Below are 19,900 nucleotides of genomic sequence, written 5' to 3' on the forward strand. Positions count from 1 at the left end.
GCTCAACTTTTGAGGAGGAAAGAACTTAGCCAAAAAGGCCGCGATTAGCTTATCCTATGAGTCCAGGCTATCTTTAGGTTGTGAATCCAACCATATTCTAGCTCTGTCTCTTACAGCAAAGGGGAAAAGTATGAGCCTGTAGACTTCAGGATCTACTCCATTAGTCTTAACAGTCTCATAGATCTGCAAGAACTCAATTAAAAACTGGTAGGGATCTTCTGATGGAAGTCCATGGAACTTGCAGTTCTGTTGCAGTAGAGCAACTAGTTGAGGTTTCAGCTCAAAATTGTTTGCTCCAATGGCAGGAATTGAGATGCTTCTTCCATCAAATTTGGAAGTAGGTGTAGTATAGTCACCAAGCATCCTCCTTGCATTATTATTTTTGGCTGCCATCTCCTCTTCCGTTTCGAAAATTTCTATAAGGTTGTCTCTGAATTATTGTAATTTAGCTTCTCTTAGTTTCCTCTTCAGAGTCCTTTCAGGTTCAGGATCTACCTCAACAAGAATATTCTTGTCCTTGCTCCTGCTCATATGAAAAAGAAGGGAACAAAAATAATAATAGGGATCCTCTTTACCACAGTAGAGAGATTCCTTTATGTTAGTAGAAGAAAAGAGAATAGAAGAAGGAAAAGGTAAGAATCCAAACACAAGGGTGAAGATAGGTTCAAATTCTTGAGATGAAGAGAAGTGTTAGTAAATAAATAAATAAATAGAAGATGAGAGGGAGAGAATTCAAAAATTAATTTAAAAAAAAGGGTTAGTGATTTTCGAAATTTAAAAGAAGAATTAAAATTAAAATTAAAATTAAAAACAATTAGTTAATTAAAAGAATTTTGAAAAAGAGGGAGGTAATTTTCGAAAATTAGAGAGCTAAAATTAGTTAGGTGATTTTGAAAAAGATAAAAAAAATAAACAAAGTTAATTGGTTAGTTGAGAAAGATTTAAAAATCAATTTTGAAAAAATAAGAAGTTGGAAGATATTTTGAAATCAAATTTTTGAAAAAGATAAAATTTTGAAAAAGATATTATAGAAAAGATATTTTGAAAAAGAATTGATTTTTAAAATTAAAATTTGATTACTTGACTAACAAGAAACTAAAAGATATGATTCTAGAATTTAAAGATTGAACCTTTCTTAACAAGAAAGTAACAAACTTCAAATTTTTGAATCAATCACATTAATTGTTAGTAAAGTTTTCGAAATTTTGAAATAAAGATAAGAAAAATATTTTTTTTTAAAAATATTTTAAAAATTTTCAAAAATTAATAAGAAAATGAAAAAGATTTGATTTTCGAAAAAGATTTTGAAAAGATAAGATTTTTAAATTTGAAAATTTGACTTGACTTATAAGAAATAGCTAAGTTTTAAATTTTTTTGACTAAGTTAACTCAAATTTTCGAAATTTTGAGAGAAATAAGGAAAAGATATTTTTTGATTTTTGAATTTTTAATGATGAGAGGGAAAAACATAAAGAACATCAAGAACATATTTTTGAAAAATTTTTGATGCAAAGAAAACATGCAAGACACCAAACTTAGAAATCATTAATGCTTAGACACTATGAATGCAAAAATACATATGAAAAACAACAAAAGACACAAAACAAGAAAATATCAAGATCAAACAAGGAGACTTACCAAGAACAACTTGAAGATCATGAAGAACACTATGAATGCATGAATTTTCGAAAAAAGCAAGAACAAGATGAATATGCAATTGACACCAATCTTAAAACATGACACAAGACTCAAACAAGAATCACAAAATATTTTGTTTTTTTTTTTATTTTATAATTTTTTTGTATATATTTTTCGAAATTTTATAGGAAAAAGAAAATAAGAAATTCAAAATTTTCAATAAGAATTCCAGGAATCTTTTAATGTTAGCCTAAAGTTCCAATCCAAGGGTTGGACATGGCTTAATAGGCAGCCAGCTTTAGGATATAAATCAGGCATGCAACAGCTGATACTTCATCCAACTCCATATACATGCCTTTTATGTTGACAAGTGGAAGCCTCAATCCAAAAGAATTTGGATATGGCTTTACAGCCAGCCAGGCTTCAACATGTTACCATGAAACTCTAGAATTCATTCTCAAAAACTTAGAATAATTTTCGAAAACAAAAGGGAAATATTTTTTTGAAAGATTTTTGAAAATTTTTTTCGAAAATAGAATAAAATGAAAATTACCAAATCTGAGCAACAAGATGAACCGTCAGTTATCCAAACTCAAACAATCCCCGGCTACGGCGCCAAAAATTTGGTGCACAAAATTGTAATATCTATCAATGGCATTCAACTTGGTATGCGCGTTTATAACTCAGCACTTTCTTCAAAACTTCGCACAACTAACCAGCAAGTGCAATGGGTCGTCCAAGAAATAAACCTTACGTGAGTAAGGGTCGATGCCACGAAGATTGTTGGAATGAAGCAAGCTATGGTCATCTTGTAGATCTCAGTTAGGCGAATAATAAATGGTTATGGGGTTTTTGAAAATAATAATAAATAAAATATAAAATAAAGATAAAGATACATATGTAGATCATTGGTGGGAATTTCAGATAGGCGTATGAAGATGCTGTGCTCCTTCTGAATCTCTGCTTTCCTACTGCCTTCATCCAATCCTTCTTACTCCTTTCCATGGCAAGCTGTATGTAGGGCATCACCGTTGTCAATGGCTACATCCCATCCTCTCAGTGAAAAAGGTCCAAATGCTCTGTCACGGCACGGCTAATCATCTGTCGGTTCTCGATCACGTCGGAATAAAATCCATTGATTCTTTTGCGTTTGTCATCACGCCCAACAATCGCGAGTTTGAAGCTCGTCACAGTCATTCAATCCCTGAATCCTACTCAGAATACCACAGACAAGGTTTAGACTTTTCGGATTCTCATGAATGCCACCATCAATTCTAGCTTATACCACGAAGATTCTGACTAAGGAATCTAAGAGATATGTGTTCGGTCTAAGGTAGAACGGAATTGGTTGTCAGTCACGCGTTCATAGGTGAGAATAATGATGAGTGTCACGAATCATCACATTCATCATAGTGAAGTGCAACGAATATCTTAGAACAGGAATAAACTGAATTGAATAGAAAACAGTAGTAATTGCATTAAAACTTGAGGTATAGTAGAGCTCCACACCCTTAATCTATGGTGTGCAGAAACTCCACCGTTGAAAATACATAAGTGATGAAGGTCCAGGCATGGCCGAATGGCCAGCCCCCAAAACGTGATCACTGGATCAAAAATACAATCCAGGATGTCTAATACAATAATAAAATGTCTTATTTATACTAGACTAGCTACTAGGGTTTACAAAATAGGTAATTAATGCAGAAATCCACTTTCGGGGCCCACTTGGTGTATGCTTGGGCTGAGCTTGAGCTTTACACGTGTAGAGACTTCTTTTGGAGTTGAACGCCAAGTTGTAACGTGTTTTTGGCGTTCAACTCTGGTTCGTGACATGTTTCTGGCGTTTGACTCCAGAATGCAGCATGGAACTGGCGTTGAGCGCCAGTTTACGTCATCTAATCTCGAATAAAGTATAAATTATTATATATTTCTGGAAAGCTCTGGATGTCTACTTTCCAACGCCGTTGAGAGCGCACCATTTGGAGTTCTGTAGCTCCAGAAAATCTATTTTGAGTGCAGGGAGGTCAGAATCCAACAGCATCAGCAGTCCTTTGTCAGCCTTCTTATCAGAGTTTTGCTCAGGTCCCTCAATTTCAGCCAGAAAATACCTGAAATCACAGAAAAACACACAAACTCATAGTAAAGTCCAAAAATGCGAATTTAGCATAAAAACAAATGAAAACATCCCTAGAAGTAGCTGGATCCTACTAGAAATTACCTAAAAATAATGCCAAAAAGCGTATAAATTATCCGCTCATCAGGTACTACTTGGTACGACCCGGTGTACTTGCCAGTTTGTTTGTGGGTTATAAATCCTGCACCAATTTCCAACCATCTATATTGCTTACCGTATAGTAGAGAAAGGCGTGCCCTTGGAGTAGTTGTGGAACTTGGTCTTGAGGATGTCGTGGACGTTGTCGGGGTTGGAGGTGATGTGATCAAAGACGTTAAAGTGGATGCTTTTGGTGGGTGAAGTGCAGAGGAGGTGGATGTACCAGTCACAAAGATTTAGGAAGTGTGTGGTCCATGACATGTTGAGGTAGGTGCGACACATGTGTTAATTACACCATGGCTTAATCTTGGAGCTAAAGAGGAGGAAGAAAAAGATGGAAAAGAAGACTGTGAAGGTGAAGAAGGAGAGTATGAATGTTAGGGTTATGCGAGATATGATAAAAATTGAGGAAGAACAGTGTCGTTTTCGAATAAAGGGGTCATGAATCATTTTGTCCCTTGTTAGGGTTGTCAGGGATGATTTTGTCCCATGTTAGAATTTTCAGGGACCATTTTGTCTTTTGTTAGAGTTGACGGAGTCAAGAACCTAAGTGACTGACGGAATTAATTGTTAGGGACTAATCGAGTAATTAATTTTAGTTAGGGACTAAAATGTTTGGTTTAAAATAATTTGAGGACCAAAATGGATATATACTATTATTATTATTATTATTATTGAGTGACTATATATATATATATATATATATATATATATATATATAGAAATACATACATAAGAATCTAATGAATAAATTTATTATTATTTTTGTCTAAAAAATACAAAAATATTATGGTATAGTATTATTGTGCACTTAATAATAATTATAATAATTATTATTTTATTTTTTTGGATGGAAGATTGTTATGTCTGATGGAGAAAAATGTTGGAGATTGATCTGTATATTAATTTTTTTGGGGACTAAAGTGTTCGTTTTTAAAATCCTTGGAGGGCTGATCTGAGTAGTTATTCTACCGGAAAATGAATTGGAAACTGATTTGTCTGCCAGAATAAAATCTTAAGATTGACCTGTGTAATAATTTTTTTTAGGACTAAAATATCTACTCTTAAAATCTTTAAAAACTGATTTGGGTAATTACTCTATTTTTTAATATTTTAAGTGATTTATGTTTTCGTCCATTTTTTAAGTTTGTTAAGAATAAAAATATTTCGGTAAGCAAATGCGGATCAACTATTGCTGAATTGGGCTAAAGTTAGTGGATTAAGTGGCCAGAAGTCTTAAATATATTTGGGCCTAAATGTATTTGAGCCTCAAAAGTAAAACCATTCAACGCAACATAAACAGTTATCATTAAAAAAAACATTTATCATTAAATACAAAAAAAAATTCATTTATCATTTTATCGTTTATTCCGGCTATCGTAATTTACTAACAAAGATAAATGTTCGATATTATTAAGATTTAGTTTAAAATTGTTAAGCGCTATTCTATTTTCTATGTTATTATTAACATATATAAAATATTTGTACTTTACAAAATTTTTGATATAATAAGTGATTGGCTCAATAAATTCAATTCATGTGATGATAAATTATTAAATAATTAAGTAAAATAATGCAATTAATAATTTAAGTGCAATATCATAAAATTCAAAATGTTTAACACATTAAGGTTTGTGAGAGATTTTGATAATGTGGTTGTTTGTGCGTTATTATTTGGATAAAATTTTCTTTTTAAATAAAAAAAGATTTTTTTATTTTTTAATGTATTTAGTAAATTTTTAGTAGTAAAAATAAAAAATATTTTTTTTGAGAAGTTATAATTTATATTTTTTTAAAAGATTTTTTTTTTTAAAAAAAAGATATTTTTTATGTAATAGATAAATAAAAAGTATTTTTATTTTATTATATCCAAACATAATTAATAGATAAAAAGATTTTTTTGTATGAGATATCCAAATATAAAATTACTTTTACTTAAATATTTTTTTTGGATTTCTTACAGTATCGCTCAACCCAATAGGTCAATAATTAATCCTTTGCGAATTTGAGTTTTATTTAAGCCTTTAAGGGTCTATCGCTTAACTTAAAAAAAAATCTTTTTTTTTTTAAAGTTCACCTAAATAAGGCGATACAAAGGAGGTGTTAAATTTAAATATCTTGTTTTCGTCTAATAAACAAATCATTAATGTTTTTCTTTCATAAAAAAAAAGAAAAAGATTTTTGAAAAAAGGAAAATAAAAAAAAAAACAATGCCGGAAGTCTTCCATTTTCACGGTTGGCGTCCCCCTCGGTGACGAAGTAGTAGAACACCCAGAAAACACAGCGAAAGAAGGTTCTCTCTCTCTCTGCGTTCGTTCACAGCTCAAACAAATGGCGGTAAGTTTCATCAAACACGCTCTTACTCGAAAATTCGAACAAGTTCTACGCTATGGTTCTTCGCGTTTCTCAACTTACCATGATTTCCTCAGGACTCGTCTGGAACAACGCTCATGGATCTGATTACGGCGGACCCTACGCCTACGCAGACATCGTCTTCGGCGTCGTCTGCAGTGGCATCTCCGGCATCGGCGTCACCGGCATCAGGTCTTCCCACGGCGCTGGGTAAGCCCGGTGGGGAGAAGAAATCGAAGCGAGCCGCATTGATGCAGATCCAGAACGATACCTTTTCTGCTGCCAAAAATGCTTTGAATCCAGTTAGGGCCAATCTTATGCCGCAAAAGCAAAAGAAAAAGGTTCCGCGATTTCGTCTCTTTACCTCTCTTTCGTATCTTGGCCAAAGTTGGCGTTACTAGTTAGCGAATTTGCTGTGCGCATCGTAGATCAGTTAGTGTTGAGTTCATAAATATTGGTTTTGTACATGTACTTGAATGCTCTGTGGTCTTATCAGCTCGTGTTTAGTTCATGAGATGCAAAACTAGTGTGTCTCTTTGGAAATTGGTAGCTGATGATGAACATAGAACTGGAACTTTCTTTTGATCTTTTTTTCGCCAGAAGATAATATGTTGTGCTTTGCGTTTGGTCTTTGAATTTTGCTCTTTCTCCCTCCAGCCAGTTTCATATTCACAACTTGCGAGAAGTATCCATGAACTAGCTGCCACTTCTGATCAGGTAAGTATTGCAACTTTGTTCTTTCTTTCTTCTTCTTCTTAAACTTAATGTTAGAATTTTGAGGGATATTTGCTGATGCTTTATTCTTGATGATAACTCGATTCCAGAGAAGTTCTCAGCGGCAGTTAGTGCAACATGTATTTCCAAAACTTGCCGTATATAATTCTGTGGATCCTTCGCTCGCCCCCTCTCTTCTCATGGTATGCTTTAACTACCTTGAACTTGAATACTTTTACATACATGTGATTCCTTGTTTTTGGATGGGCCTACTGCTGAATTGCACCGACATCGAAATGTAGAATATTGCGTCTTACTGAATTTTCCTTATGCATTTATTTATATTTTGCTTAATTTGTTTGGAAAAATCATATAGCTTTGCTGTTTATTTTATTTTATTTTTTATTGTAGCTTAATCAGCAGTGTGAAGATAGAACTGTGCTACGATATGTCTATTACTACCTGGCTAGAATCTTGTCTGACAATGGCTCCCAAGGTTTGACCGCAGGCGGTGGGATACCCACTCCTAACTGGGATGCATTGGCTGACATTGATGCAGTTGGAGGTGTCACTCGAGCTGATGTTGTGCCACGGATAGTAGAACAGCTTATTGCCGAAGCCACAAATGCTGAATCTGAATGTGAGTAATTAATCACTTTTGTTTGTTAGCATAATACTTTTAAATATGGCAGAAGGTTTCATTCTTTCATGTTTTTTGTCGATGAACTCATTTGTTCTACCTCAAAATTGATAGCTATTTTACTCTTGGTTGTTGCTGTTAATTTGAAATTTTTTTTGTAGACAAATTACTTAGAACTCTTAAGGAGTTGTTAAGTTTCTAATTAACTGCAGTAATTGTGGAGAAGAATTTTTTCCATAAGAGGAAATATTATTAATACAAAGAGAAGGGTACTACACATATGAAATAGAGAGCTCCCTTTATATACAGACCATAACCTTACACCAGGTAGACCTTAGAAGCAAGATGCTTAATATCTTTCAATGAGACCTGCTTGGCTAAAGGCCCTCTGTTAAATTTAAAATGCGAGTTATTCTAAAACCAAATACAGTAAAGAATGGCATAAACACTTATGAAGTGTACAAAACATAGGAAGCAATGAGACTGAAATGCATTTATGAAGTGTACAAAACCTAGAGGCAGTGAGACATTGCTAGGGCTCAGGTGGGGTATAATTTTTGCATAAATTGTTTATGGAGATTATAGCATTGAGAAGGCTTGATGCATTGGAAAGGAAAACAAAAGAAAAGGGGGGGGGGGGGGGGTTCAGAGCATTGGATGTTTTCAATTTGGCCCTCGTTTGAAGGCAATGTTTGGATATAAAGGATGAAGAAAATAAAGAAATTGGTAGAGATTATGCTCTTTGGCTAATGAACTTGCACGTGATTGGTGGGGTTTTAAAATACCAAACTATCATGATGGATGCACCATTTTATATTTTAATTGTGAATGGCTATTGTATATATTTCTGTTGAATCAGGAGATCCTCATCCACTCAGATACCAATGGAGTCATTATTTTTCATAAGCACGTTCAGCCTGTCTAAAAATCAAATTGTCCTCATTTAATGGGTTTTAGTTGTTGAAGCATGTCCTCATTTCTGTTTTTGGGTTAATCTTTTGATCTACATTCAACTTGTGTTTTGAAGTTCATGCTCGAAGACTCCAATCCTTGAAGGCACTTACATATGCTCCTTCATCCAACTCTGAAGTATTGTCCAGATTGTATGAAATTGTTTTTGGTGTACTAGAGAAGGTTTGTGCTTCTCTGTTATCGTCATTATCTTTATAAGATATTCAGTGTTGCTTATTCATTTCTAATTTGTCGTAAAGTCAGCTCCATGTTGAATTAGTTGTTTGGAAATGTTGGTTTGTGCTTGAAAATTGAGCTCACCCTTAGATTTCTAGCTTCTATTTTGATTTGGTTCTGGTTCCGTAGTCATAAATAGAGGCCACTGTTTACTTTCTTTCTAACAATAATTTGTTTCTTTATAATTAAGTTGTGACATTATGGTGCTATTGACATTTTAGGTTGGCACTCCACCAAAGCGAAAGAAAGGCATACTTGGGGTTGGGGCTAAAGGTGGTGATAAAGAGGTAAAGATTATTGGCTTATATGTGACTATCTGTATACTTCTTTAATTTCATTAACTGCTGGTACTGAAAAATTCTGCATCTAATAACCATCTTGCGGAATTATTTCCTATCAGGGATCTTTTTACCTTTTATTCTTACCTCTCTCGTAAGTTGTAACGTAATTTGTGTATAGGTTATCATGATATGCCAACATTTTATGCTTATTTTCAAAATATCAAACAAAAAAGTTAAAATATCTTATATATTAGTTTAATCTGCAGTCCTTTTTATATTTTATTATATTCTTGATGACATAGTCTATCATCCGAACCAATCTGCAATTTGCTGCCTTGAGTGCTCTAAGAAGACTCCCTATCGATCCTGGGAATCCAGCATTTCTCCATTATGCTATACTAGGGTAAGTTGATCTCATATCTGCATTTACTACCTATTGCTCATGTTTGAACCTTAGAGAAGTTCGGATTTTTTGTGCATAGTTCCATATAAAGTATATCATTTCTTAGTTTTGACACAGTACTTCCTTTATCTTTTAATGAAGTACTGTTTATCGAATAAGCCAAGACTTTTTACTCCCTAAAACAATTTAACTTTCTACTCTTATGGATTTTCATTTAAATGTATGAGTTGTTTGAATTGTGATGTATGACTGATAGGGTTTTCTGTATCCTTATATCTTTACTCTGATTATGAAAATTCAAGCACAGCTTAGAGGATCATGATAGTTCATGGCCTATCAGCCTATTTTTGTTTAGCAACCTTTTGCTTCTGCTTTACATTTATTTGGACTTACCAACCTACCATTAATTGCATAGTTTATTGGTTTTCACATTCTCCCTTTGTAGTTTGTGATTTATAGTCATAAGTACTGAACGAAGTTGACTTCAGGATTTCATCTTCTGATCCGGTTGCTGTGAGGCATGGGCTGGGAATTGTTTCTGAGTTGGCTATAAGGGACCCTTATGCTGTAGCAATGGCATTAGGTAACAGTTTAGTTCTTCAGAATAGTTTTGCATAAGTGGTGTTTCGTCGTCGTCGTTGTCGTTGTTGTTATTTTACTATAATGTTGGAAAACAATCCTCCTTCAATCTAATACTCTCTGAATATTCTTCTGCAGGAAAGCATGCACAGCCTGGAGGTATGCTGGTCAGATCTTTTATTTGTTTTTCCTTCATTTCTTGTTGATTGTTTGAATATGATATAGGATTTGATATCTTCTTTATTCAAGGAGAGCCAGTTATTCACCTATAACCATAGTCGTTAATATTACAGGATACAGGGTAGTTATAAAGAATTTAATACTTCAGTGGAATTGGTTGTATCGTGATATCATTGCAATACTTTTACCAACAGATTAAGAGATTTGAATATGAAAAAAATTCAGGAGATTTAAGTATAAATTTAAACATAGTATTAACAAAGAAGGCTTGGAGTTGGGGAGTTTCATGTACCTAATTTTTCACATTGAAGGGTCTCACGAGTAGTAATGACACACACACACACATATATATATATATATATATATATATATATATATATAAGTATAGCATGCATATACTACAATGCTGTATTACACAAAAATAAATAAATGCAACATTACGTTCGTTAAAAGTTACAAAACTGGTACATATTATGGCACGTCGACACAATATGATACCTATGGCCTATAATACTTAAGAGGTGCCTTGTAATTTGTAGTTTAGACATTAATTCTGGCATCTAATATACCATGGAATCAAGATATACATCTACCTAATCGTTTACTCACTCGATCACTCCCATTATAAGAAATGAGGCTTTGCAGGTTATAATAATTGTGTTTTATGTTGTTCCTTGCAGCTAAATTGCTGGCTAATGTTGTTTTCTTTTCCTTTCTTTTTACCCCATGGGTGTACATTGCAGGGGCTTTACTAGATGTTCTCCACTTGCATGATGTTCTTGCTAGAGTTTCTCTAGCTAGGTTATGCTGCACAATATCAAGAGCTAGATCTTTAGATGGTTGGTGTATTGAAAATGTTATGCTGATTAATTAAATCTGATCCATGGGATGTTTTGGATAACTAAATGTGTTTTGCTTGACTATACAGAAAGATCAGACATTAGATCTCAGTTCAATTCAGTGCTCTATCAACTTCTGTTGGATCCCAGTGAAAAAGTCTGCTTTGAGGCAATTATTTGCGTACTTGGAAAATATGATAACTCTGAGAGGTGATTTATGACATGAAATTAGTCTCTGCATTTGTTATGACGATAGTTCTTGATTTGATTGGCTTGGCTGTAAATTTTATGAAAACTACATTGTTAACATATTGTTTATATTTTCTAGGACTGAGGAGCGTGCTTCTGGGTGGTACCGTTTGACCAGGGAGATTCTTAAGTTACCGGATGCATCTTCCAAGGAAAGTTCTAAAGATAAATCTAAGAATAAACGTCCGCAACCTCTTATAAAACTTGTAATGAGAAGGTTCAGAAACTCATTTGTTTATTTTTGCCTGCATTCTATTTCATCTTGTTGAACTCTGAAGTTGTCAAAATTCTCTGAACTTATGAACAGTGTGTCATTTAATGCTTTTCAGGTTAGAAAGTTCTTTCCGTAGCTTTTCTAGACCTGTGCTTCATGCAGCATCTAGAGTTGTCCAGGAGATGGGGAAAAGTCGAGCTGCTGCTTTTGCTTTGGGCATGCAGGATATTGATGAAGGGACACATATCAATACATTTGCTGAGGCTGCTGATCTTAATGATTCAGATGAAAGTACACATCCTGAAAGTAATGGACATTTATTTGTTAATAGTACATGCTTGCATATTTGGGCATTTTTTCTATTACAAAAAATTCGATGATAGATATAGATATGTAGTTTCAAAGGTTCTCCACCCCATCGAATATCTTTGGTAGAGATAATAAACCAATCTGGAGCCTTCATTTAACAGTTTTATTTATTTATTTTTTATATATAACAGAGCTGTCTCTAGCATAACGTTTTTGTTGCATGCTTATAATCTATAGTCTTACACAAGGATGTGATTGGTGCACAGAGTAGATGAATGGATTGTCTACCATGTATCTGGAACTACTGTCATCTAATAGCATAATTAATTGATGCTTGGTGTAGGTGTTCGAAGAACTTCTTCAATATCTAACAGTGTAAGTGGTGGCAGAGATACCATCGCGGGTTTATTGGCTTCATTAATGGAGGTCGTACGGACAACAGTTGCTTGTGAATGTGTTTATGTACGAGCGATGGTGATCAAGGCACTAATCTGGATGCAAAGCCCAGTTGACTCATTTGATGAGCTTGAATCTATTATTGCCTCAGAATTGTCTGATCCAGCTTGGCCAGCAGCACTGTTGAATGATGTTCTACTCACTCTCCATGCTCGGTTTAAGGTAAATAGACTATCTTATGGATATTATATCCACCTTCTCGTGCACAAAACAGGTTTAATCAACAAAGCACTGATTGAAGGATGATCACATTCTATGGTTGAATTTCAGCCTAAACGGAGGATAAAAATCTCATAAAATCATATGAAAGATTTATTGATTGTTTTATATCTAATATGCCACTTCACACAAGGGTCATATAGACTTGAACCTTTGACAGTGCCTAGGAATTAGGATCAACCTTCATTGTGCTGAATTCAACTTCATTTAGAAGAATAGGTTACCAAGTAGCTAATTCTTAACCACTTTGTCAAAGATAACTCCTGTAAAGTTGTTAGATGAAAGCTTATACATGGTTTTATATCTCAAACTCCTTGTTCCTTTTATTACTATATTAATTTAATTAGTACACTTTGTTAGTTGAGTTATCCTTTGTTGAAATACTTCCAAACTTTTTTCTTTTTCTTTTGGCCATCATCATGATCCATGCGCTGAATAAGGGTAAACAAAAGATGCTTTTATTGAGGGAATGAGCTTGGATAGTGATCTTTTGCAGCATTCATCTTGAAGTTGCACAGCAATGCCTTTATTCATGCATAACGGAAAGCATAGATTTTGCATTAACAATATCTTTTGTTTGAAGGCTTCTCCGGATATGGCTGTTACGCTTCTTGAAATTGCAAGAATATTTGCTACTAAAGTACCAGGAAAGGTTGATGCTGATGTGCTACAACTACTTTGGAAGGTAAGTTTGTATGCGTTTTACCTTGATGGCGTTTTTAAATCTGTTGTGGCAAGCAGCTCTGTATAATGGAGTAATGAAATGGTGATAATGATTAAGGAGCGGTAAACTCAAGTATGAATACACACAGAACTGTGGTTGCATGCGTGCTCATTTTGACTTGAATGAATAATTGACTAAGTATAGTAGTTTGTTTTCAGACTTGTCTTGTTGGAGCTGTTCCTGATGGGAAACACAAAGCTTTAGAAGCAGTCACTATTGTTCTTGATCTACCACCTCCACAACCTGGATCTATGCTTGGTCTTACTTCAGTGGATAGGGTGTCCGCATCTGACCCAAAGTCTGCTCTTGCTTTACAAAAATTAGTCCAAGCAGCTGTAAGCATTGTCTGATGGTAGATTATTATTATTATTATTATTATTATTGTTGTTGTTGTTGTTGTTGTTGTTGTTGTTGTTGCATTCAGTTATCAGCATCTGTAGAGTTGCTCCATCATTCATAAGCAAGATCCATCACTCAGTTATTTTTTATATTTAAATTCTCAGTTTTCTATCATCTTATGCTTTTAGGTATGGTTCCTTGGAGAAAATGCAAATTATGCTGCTTCTGAATATGCTTGGGAATCTTCTACTCCACCTGGTACTGCACTAATGATGTTAGATGCCGATAAAATGGTTGCTGCTGCTAGTTCTCGTAATCCTACTCTAGCTAGTGCTTTGACTAGGCTACAGAGGTGTGCATTTAATGGCAGCTGGGAGGTATATATCTCCTGTGGTTTCCCTTTTGTTACCTGTTTATTACCCCTCAGATTTGACTTTATTCTCTAAATGGTATTGTACATTTGTACTAACATCATGAAAAAGAATGATATATTTTATTTTTATAGCTTAGTGTTGGTTGGCCTTCCCAAATTATTAGTCTGATACTCTGATTCAATTCTATGAATCTTCACTAAATGATTATTCATTTTGTTGTGTAACTTAAATATTCTTGTTAAATGGATGTGCAGATTCGAATTATTGCTGCTCAGGCTCTTACAACAATGGCAATCAGATCTGGTGAGCCTTTCAGGTTACAGATTTATGAGTTTCTGCACACTTTGGCACAAGGTGGTCTGCAGTCACAGTTCTCAGACATACATCTCAGCAATGGAGAAGATCAAGGAGCTAGCGGTACAGGCCTTGGAGTTTTATTAAGTCCAATGATAAAAGTTTTGGATGAGATGTACAGAGCGCAAGATGATTTGATCAAGTGAGAACCATATCTTAATTTTGTGCTTGCTTCAGTTTTACTGATGCTGATTAATAATGCTGTTGAACTGTGGTTTTGAATAGGGAAATACGCAATCATGACAACGCTAAGAAAGAATGGACTGATGATGAATTGAAGAAACTATATGAAACCCACGAAAGGCTGCTGGACCTTGTTTCATTGTTTTGCTATGTTCCAAGAACAAAGTATCTTCCTTTGGGTCCAATAAGGTACAAGTTGTTTACAGTGCACTCTCTAACGGGTTGATCGTACATTTTTCTTGTCACAGTGGTAGCCCCTTAGTTTTTGTAGGCAGTGGAGTTTCGGTTTTCTAGTTTCTTCCACTTTTGGTCTTGCTCATTTAAAACTTCAAATCCTGAGTTTATAAATTATAATGCATTGAACCACAATAACAATAGAGCCTTTTCCCACCAAGTGTAATTGACTATATGGATCGTTTGATGGCATTAGTCCTATCTTAAGTTTATTATGCATTTGTAAAAGCTAAAACTTATCTAGCACATCTATAGAGGTTTACTCACTGGTCTTTGATAATTTGTTATAGTCTTAGCAGAGTTGAGAGGTCTCCCAAATACCCCTCTCTATTTTGTAATTCTTTGTAATACATCAATTAGCACTAGAATTCTGATACCATTTCTAATGAGCTAACCAAATTTGAATGCTGTGCTATATAATTAAAACACTCCTAATATGCTTGGTGAAGCATCATTTAGCTGCGTGAGATAATCAATCCAGAAATATTTGAATATTTTTATGTTGTCTTTTACTGGAAGAAACCACATGGAAGATCCAGTATAGAACTCTTACGTTGCCCCCAGCCTTTTCCATGTAGAATTGGCACTTAGTTTTGCTTGGTCAATTTTGGGGTAACTTCTTTTGACTAGTTTATGAAGTTTTCATTCAGGGCACTATAGGCAGGCAACCTTTGTGCCACGTGCATGCATTATGTAGAGATAAAGCTCTCAGATTTATTATAAAGATAACTTTCAGACAAGAAAATCCCAATATTTAATTTTTAATACAATAACAACCAAGTCTTTTTTACACTAGATATTTAGCTAGATAAATCAAATGATGAAAACTTATTTTGTGCAGCCAAGCAGAAAAGAAAGCAGCTTTCATAAGTTGATTTTTTTTGCTCTAATTACTTTCATTAGTATAGGAACAAGATAACATCACTGCATCAAAGTTTTGTTCAATACTTATTTTGCTATATCTTTTTAGGTGAAAAATATCTTTCTTTTTTAAAATCCTAAAAACAGAGAAAACCTGAGTTTTGGTTCCATGTCATATTTTAATCATGGTGTTTTGTTTGAACTATATGAAATGTTTATTAGCTATGGTTGTATTAATGATATTATGTCTAAAACGTTTTCTTCCAAATTTCTTTCAGTGGCAAACTCATCGACATCTATCGTACACGCCACAATATTAGTGCATCAACTGGTTTGAGTGATCCAGCTGTTGCAACTGGTATATCTGACCTCATCTATGAATCCAAAGCAGCAGCACCTGCTGAGCCTGATGGACTTGATGATGACCTAGTGAATGCTTGGGCAGCGAACCTTGGAGATGATGGCTTGTGGGGAAACAATGCACCAGCAATGAATAGGGTATGAGTTGGTCAAGTTTTATCTCTCGTGTTTTCCTTCTTATTTTGGTCATAGAATTTTACTGATACTTTTGTCAGTAGCAAAATATGTTGTCCAGTGGGGAAAAGAAAAACAGCAAAGTGACACCCTTCTATAATTCTTCAGAGTTACGCTAAATGACTTGACTTTAATGATCTTTATGGTTGCTTTGTTGTATATATATTGGTTGAATTTAAATGGATAAAAAACTTATGCTTGTTTTTGGCATTAGGTAAATGAATTTCTTGCTGGCGCTGGAACAGATGCCCCAGAAGTTGATGAAGAGAATATGATATCTAGGCCTTCAGTTAGCTATGATGATATGTGGGCAAAAACACTTTTAGAACCTTCTGAGATGGAGGTAAGAATAAGCCAGTTTTTTTCCTACTCAGAATGTCTTGAGCATTATTTATGGTATGGAACACTTTAATAAACTCCTTGGGATAACAGGAAGATGATGCAAGATCATTGGGATCATCGTCTCCAGACTCAACAGGATCAGTTGAAACTTCAATATCATCCCACTTTGGCGGAATGGGTTACCCTTCACTATTTAGTTCCCGACCATCCTCACAAACTACGGTAATAAAAAATACCATGATTAAGAATCAATGTATATTGCAACATGTCCCATGCTTCTATTTTGATGCTATTTTGATCTTTTCATATTTTTGTTTGATATTTTTATTTTATTTTATTTTATCTTTTGGGTATCGATGTATATGTCAGTATGGGATTGATTTTTTTTTTTTAGTTGTTAGTGGTGGTTCACGGGTGAGGATAGAAGGGGTATCATGGGAGGCTTAAACAGATATTCATCGGCTTTTTTTATCTCTAGACTGTCATTGGAAACCTCCTTTTTTTATAAAAATAAAATAAAAGTTACTTATGGAAATCCGAATAATTAATGGCAGGACAAGGCAGCAAGCCGAGGTAGTGGTCCCTCTACATATGAGGGTTATGGTTCTCCGGTAAGATCCCTTTAGCTTTTCTAGTTATTTCTTTGTTTCTCCAATCTTGGTTAGATATTAAATCCAAGTCCTTTTCAGATAAGAGAAGAACCTCCACCATACTCATCCCCTGTCTTGGGAAGATATGAATCATTTGAGAACCCCCTAGCAGGAAATGGATCTCAAAGTTTTGGGTCTCCAGATGATGAACGAGCTTCGTCTGGAAATCCACAATTCGGATCTGCACTTTATGACTTCACAGCAGGAGGAGATGATGAAGTAAGTTGACTTTAAAACTTTTCTGGTAGGATTTATTATTTCTGTGGCAGGTGGAGATAATTAACGCTTTTTTCGCCCCTGGCAGTTGAGTTTAACCGCCGGAGAAGAAGTTGAGATTGAGTATGAAGTAGATGGCTGGTTTTACGTAAGTCTTCTCTCTCTATACTTGCCCGAAATAGCAATTTAGAATTTAGATAACTAGCTAACATTTGCTTTAACTTCGGCCCATCTTATATGGGAAAGATTAATTGTGCTCGGAAGTCTGCCTGATGTTGATTCCCTCTTCCTTGCTGCAGGTTAAGAAGAAACGTCCTGGCAGGGATGGCAAGATGGCTGGACTGGTCCCTGTTTTATATGTTAGTCAATCGTAATTTTGTACGTAGAATATCTTGCGATTTCCAATCACGGTGAAAAGGGCTCTTATCATTGCCTCCATCCAAAGGTTCATCATGCTTCTGTCGTGTGCCATCCTGGGTTTTCTCATCTGAAAATGGTTACCAATATATATATGGTACCCTGGTCTGCTTTCTGTCAAGTTGTATGAATGTATGCTATCAGAGTATGATTTTTCATCGCTAATTGCTTGAGAGTGTGTAGTCATTCGTCCTAGGGTTTTCTACTTACTAATTAGTAATTACAGCTATTGTATGCGGCATCTATTCTTTATTTTTATTTTATTTTTTGGGTCATGAAGTACCGTCCAACGGAGCTATTGAATGAGACTGTTTCCTCTTTTACAGAGGAGCTCAATATATCATCAGAATTCCATTGTGTACATAACTACATATTCTGCAGTTATCATCAGATCTGTTAATGGCTAACTATACTAATTGCGACCAATAACAACCCCAAATATACTAGGGTTCTTTTGTCTTTCCATTTTTCTTCTTCCCCCTCCTCTTTTTTTTCTTCCTTTTCTTTTTCTTTAATATACACTAGTTGATTTTTGTGGCTGATGCAGCCGACACCAATGGTGCACTGTTTCTTCCTAATCACGTTAGAAGCACCCCTCTTCTGCTGCAACCTCCATTGCTGACTTCCTTTTTGCCATCACTGGTGCTTCTTGATCTTTGATGGTGCTTATAAAATGAGTCCTTCTAGTTCGTGCTTCCCTGTTAGTCAGTCGTAGATGAGGTGGAAGGTAAGCACCACCGTAATTGAAGATTCAGTCAGCCAAGGAATTCTAATTGATTTAATTAACTACGCCAAATTGATTTTAACAGTCAGCAACATTAGACGCCCACTTCCCATAGCAAACATCCCCGCCAAAGCCATACCGTGTTTATTTTCCTCATCCCTTATTTATACAGTAAAACAATTTAGATTTTGTCAACATCGGTGCCATATTCTGCCTCAGAAGTTAGAACAACGTGCAACTTTTGGAATCTAATCATTCGGATGAGAAGGGAAATTCCACCGGCCAACCACCGAGTCACGCACCCATTTTTCAAGTATTATTAACCCGTAATCAGTACCCGTTCAAAACTTAATTTTTTTAATATTATCTTATCTTAACATGTGTCATATAGATTCAGATGATAATAAAAAATAAATTTAATTATTCTACAAATATCTATAATTTTATCAAATTTTTAATTAAATTTATATGTATATATATTTTTAATTGATTTCTTATATCATAACTTTTTTTTTTCAATTTAATTCTTACGATGACAAAAATGTTTGAGATGACTTAAAAAAATGAATATTCTTGCTATTATAATATAAAAATTTAATTTTAAAAATATAAAAATTTAATTAAAAATTTCATAATATTATAGAAATCTACATAATAATTAAACTTAGAAAATAAGTTAGCATACGTCTTTTCTTGAAAACTGCCATTAAACCAGTATCAATACCTCTCCGCCATATGGAACAATCCAATATACAATCTACTCAAGAATACCACATTATATACTTATACTTTAATCAATACGAAGAATTGTGTAGAAAGAAATTAAATAAAATAATGACACTACGAAAAATAGGTTTGAAATTATGACACGGTTGAAAATGAAGATACAAGTAATCCAACTTCAACATGTTGTTCCCGTTGAAACGCTGACACGTTCAGTCGAGTACTCGAGTACTTTGGAATTATATGCTTTTCGTAAACATTGGATCATTGTCGGGGGATTCGGTACGCGGGTTTATGTAGCGCACTGAAACGTCATTTTATTGTTTGGCACACTGGTCAACTAGGCGAGACCAAAATAAAAATGTATGGGTTCTTTTCGTAATTTTATATAAGTTATAGGGGTCATTTTTTATTTTTTTTTTAATAATGAATACACTTAACTTAATTGTTAGAATTAGTCAACTAGTACTGTCGTCCTCTTTCTCCCCTTCTCCTCCACTTCCCCTCCGTCGCAATCGCACCCTTTTCCTTCCCTTTTTCCTCCGTCGCAATCGCATCCTCTTCCTCCAATTCTCCTTTCGTCGCAATCGCACCGTCCCTTCCTATCTCCATCACTGAGAACGACTGAAACCTCCCCACTCAGCTAACTTCTTCTCCCCCCTACTCAGTGTTAATGATTCTATTTAGGCGGA

General features: G+C 34.7%; 1 protein-coding gene across 1 annotated transcript; it reads left to right on the forward strand.

Moving 5' to 3' along the window:
• The first annotated feature begins 6,060 nt into the window (after positions 1-6,060).
• On the forward strand, positions 6,061-18,127 carry LOC130968331 (uncharacterized). Its single transcript, XM_057893535.1, has 27 exons — positions 6,061-6,247; positions 6,340-6,603; positions 6,920-6,979; positions 7,087-7,179; positions 7,388-7,616; positions 8,644-8,750; positions 9,026-9,091; positions 9,388-9,488; positions 9,977-10,071; positions 10,206-10,226; positions 10,991-11,086; positions 11,176-11,296; positions 11,415-11,552; positions 11,665-11,855; positions 12,202-12,476; positions 13,117-13,218; positions 13,416-13,592; positions 13,785-13,973; positions 14,225-14,466; positions 14,550-14,696; positions 15,881-16,100; positions 16,351-16,479; positions 16,569-16,700; positions 17,033-17,089; positions 17,168-17,347; positions 17,433-17,492; positions 17,644-18,127. Exons 1-27 carry the CDS (start codon positions 6,242-6,244, stop codon positions 17,716-17,718), a joined length of 3,573 nt encoding a protein of 1,190 aa, XP_057749518.1. The 5' UTR covers positions 6,061-6,241; the 3' UTR covers positions 17,719-18,127.
• The last annotated feature ends 1,773 nt before the right edge of the window (positions 18,128-19,900 follow it).

This window comes from Arachis stenosperma, chromosome 3 (genome assembly GCF_014773155.1).
Source record: "Arachis stenosperma cultivar V10309 chromosome 3, arast.V10309.gnm1.PFL2, whole genome shotgun sequence".
NCBI lineage: Eukaryota > Viridiplantae > Streptophyta > Magnoliopsida > Fabales > Fabaceae > Arachis > Arachis stenosperma.

Excerpts from the sequence above, each read along its gene's own strand:
- LOC130968331 (XM_057893535.1), top strand. Across the intron at positions 16,701-17,032 it reads GACCATCCTCACAAACTACG|GACAAGGCAGCAAGCCGAGG; the intron begins GTAATAAAAAAT and ends AATTAATGGCAG. Across the intron at positions 17,090-17,167 it reads ATGAGGGTTATGGTTCTCCG|ATAAGAGAAGAACCTCCACC; the intron begins GTAAGATCCCTT and ends AGTCCTTTTCAG.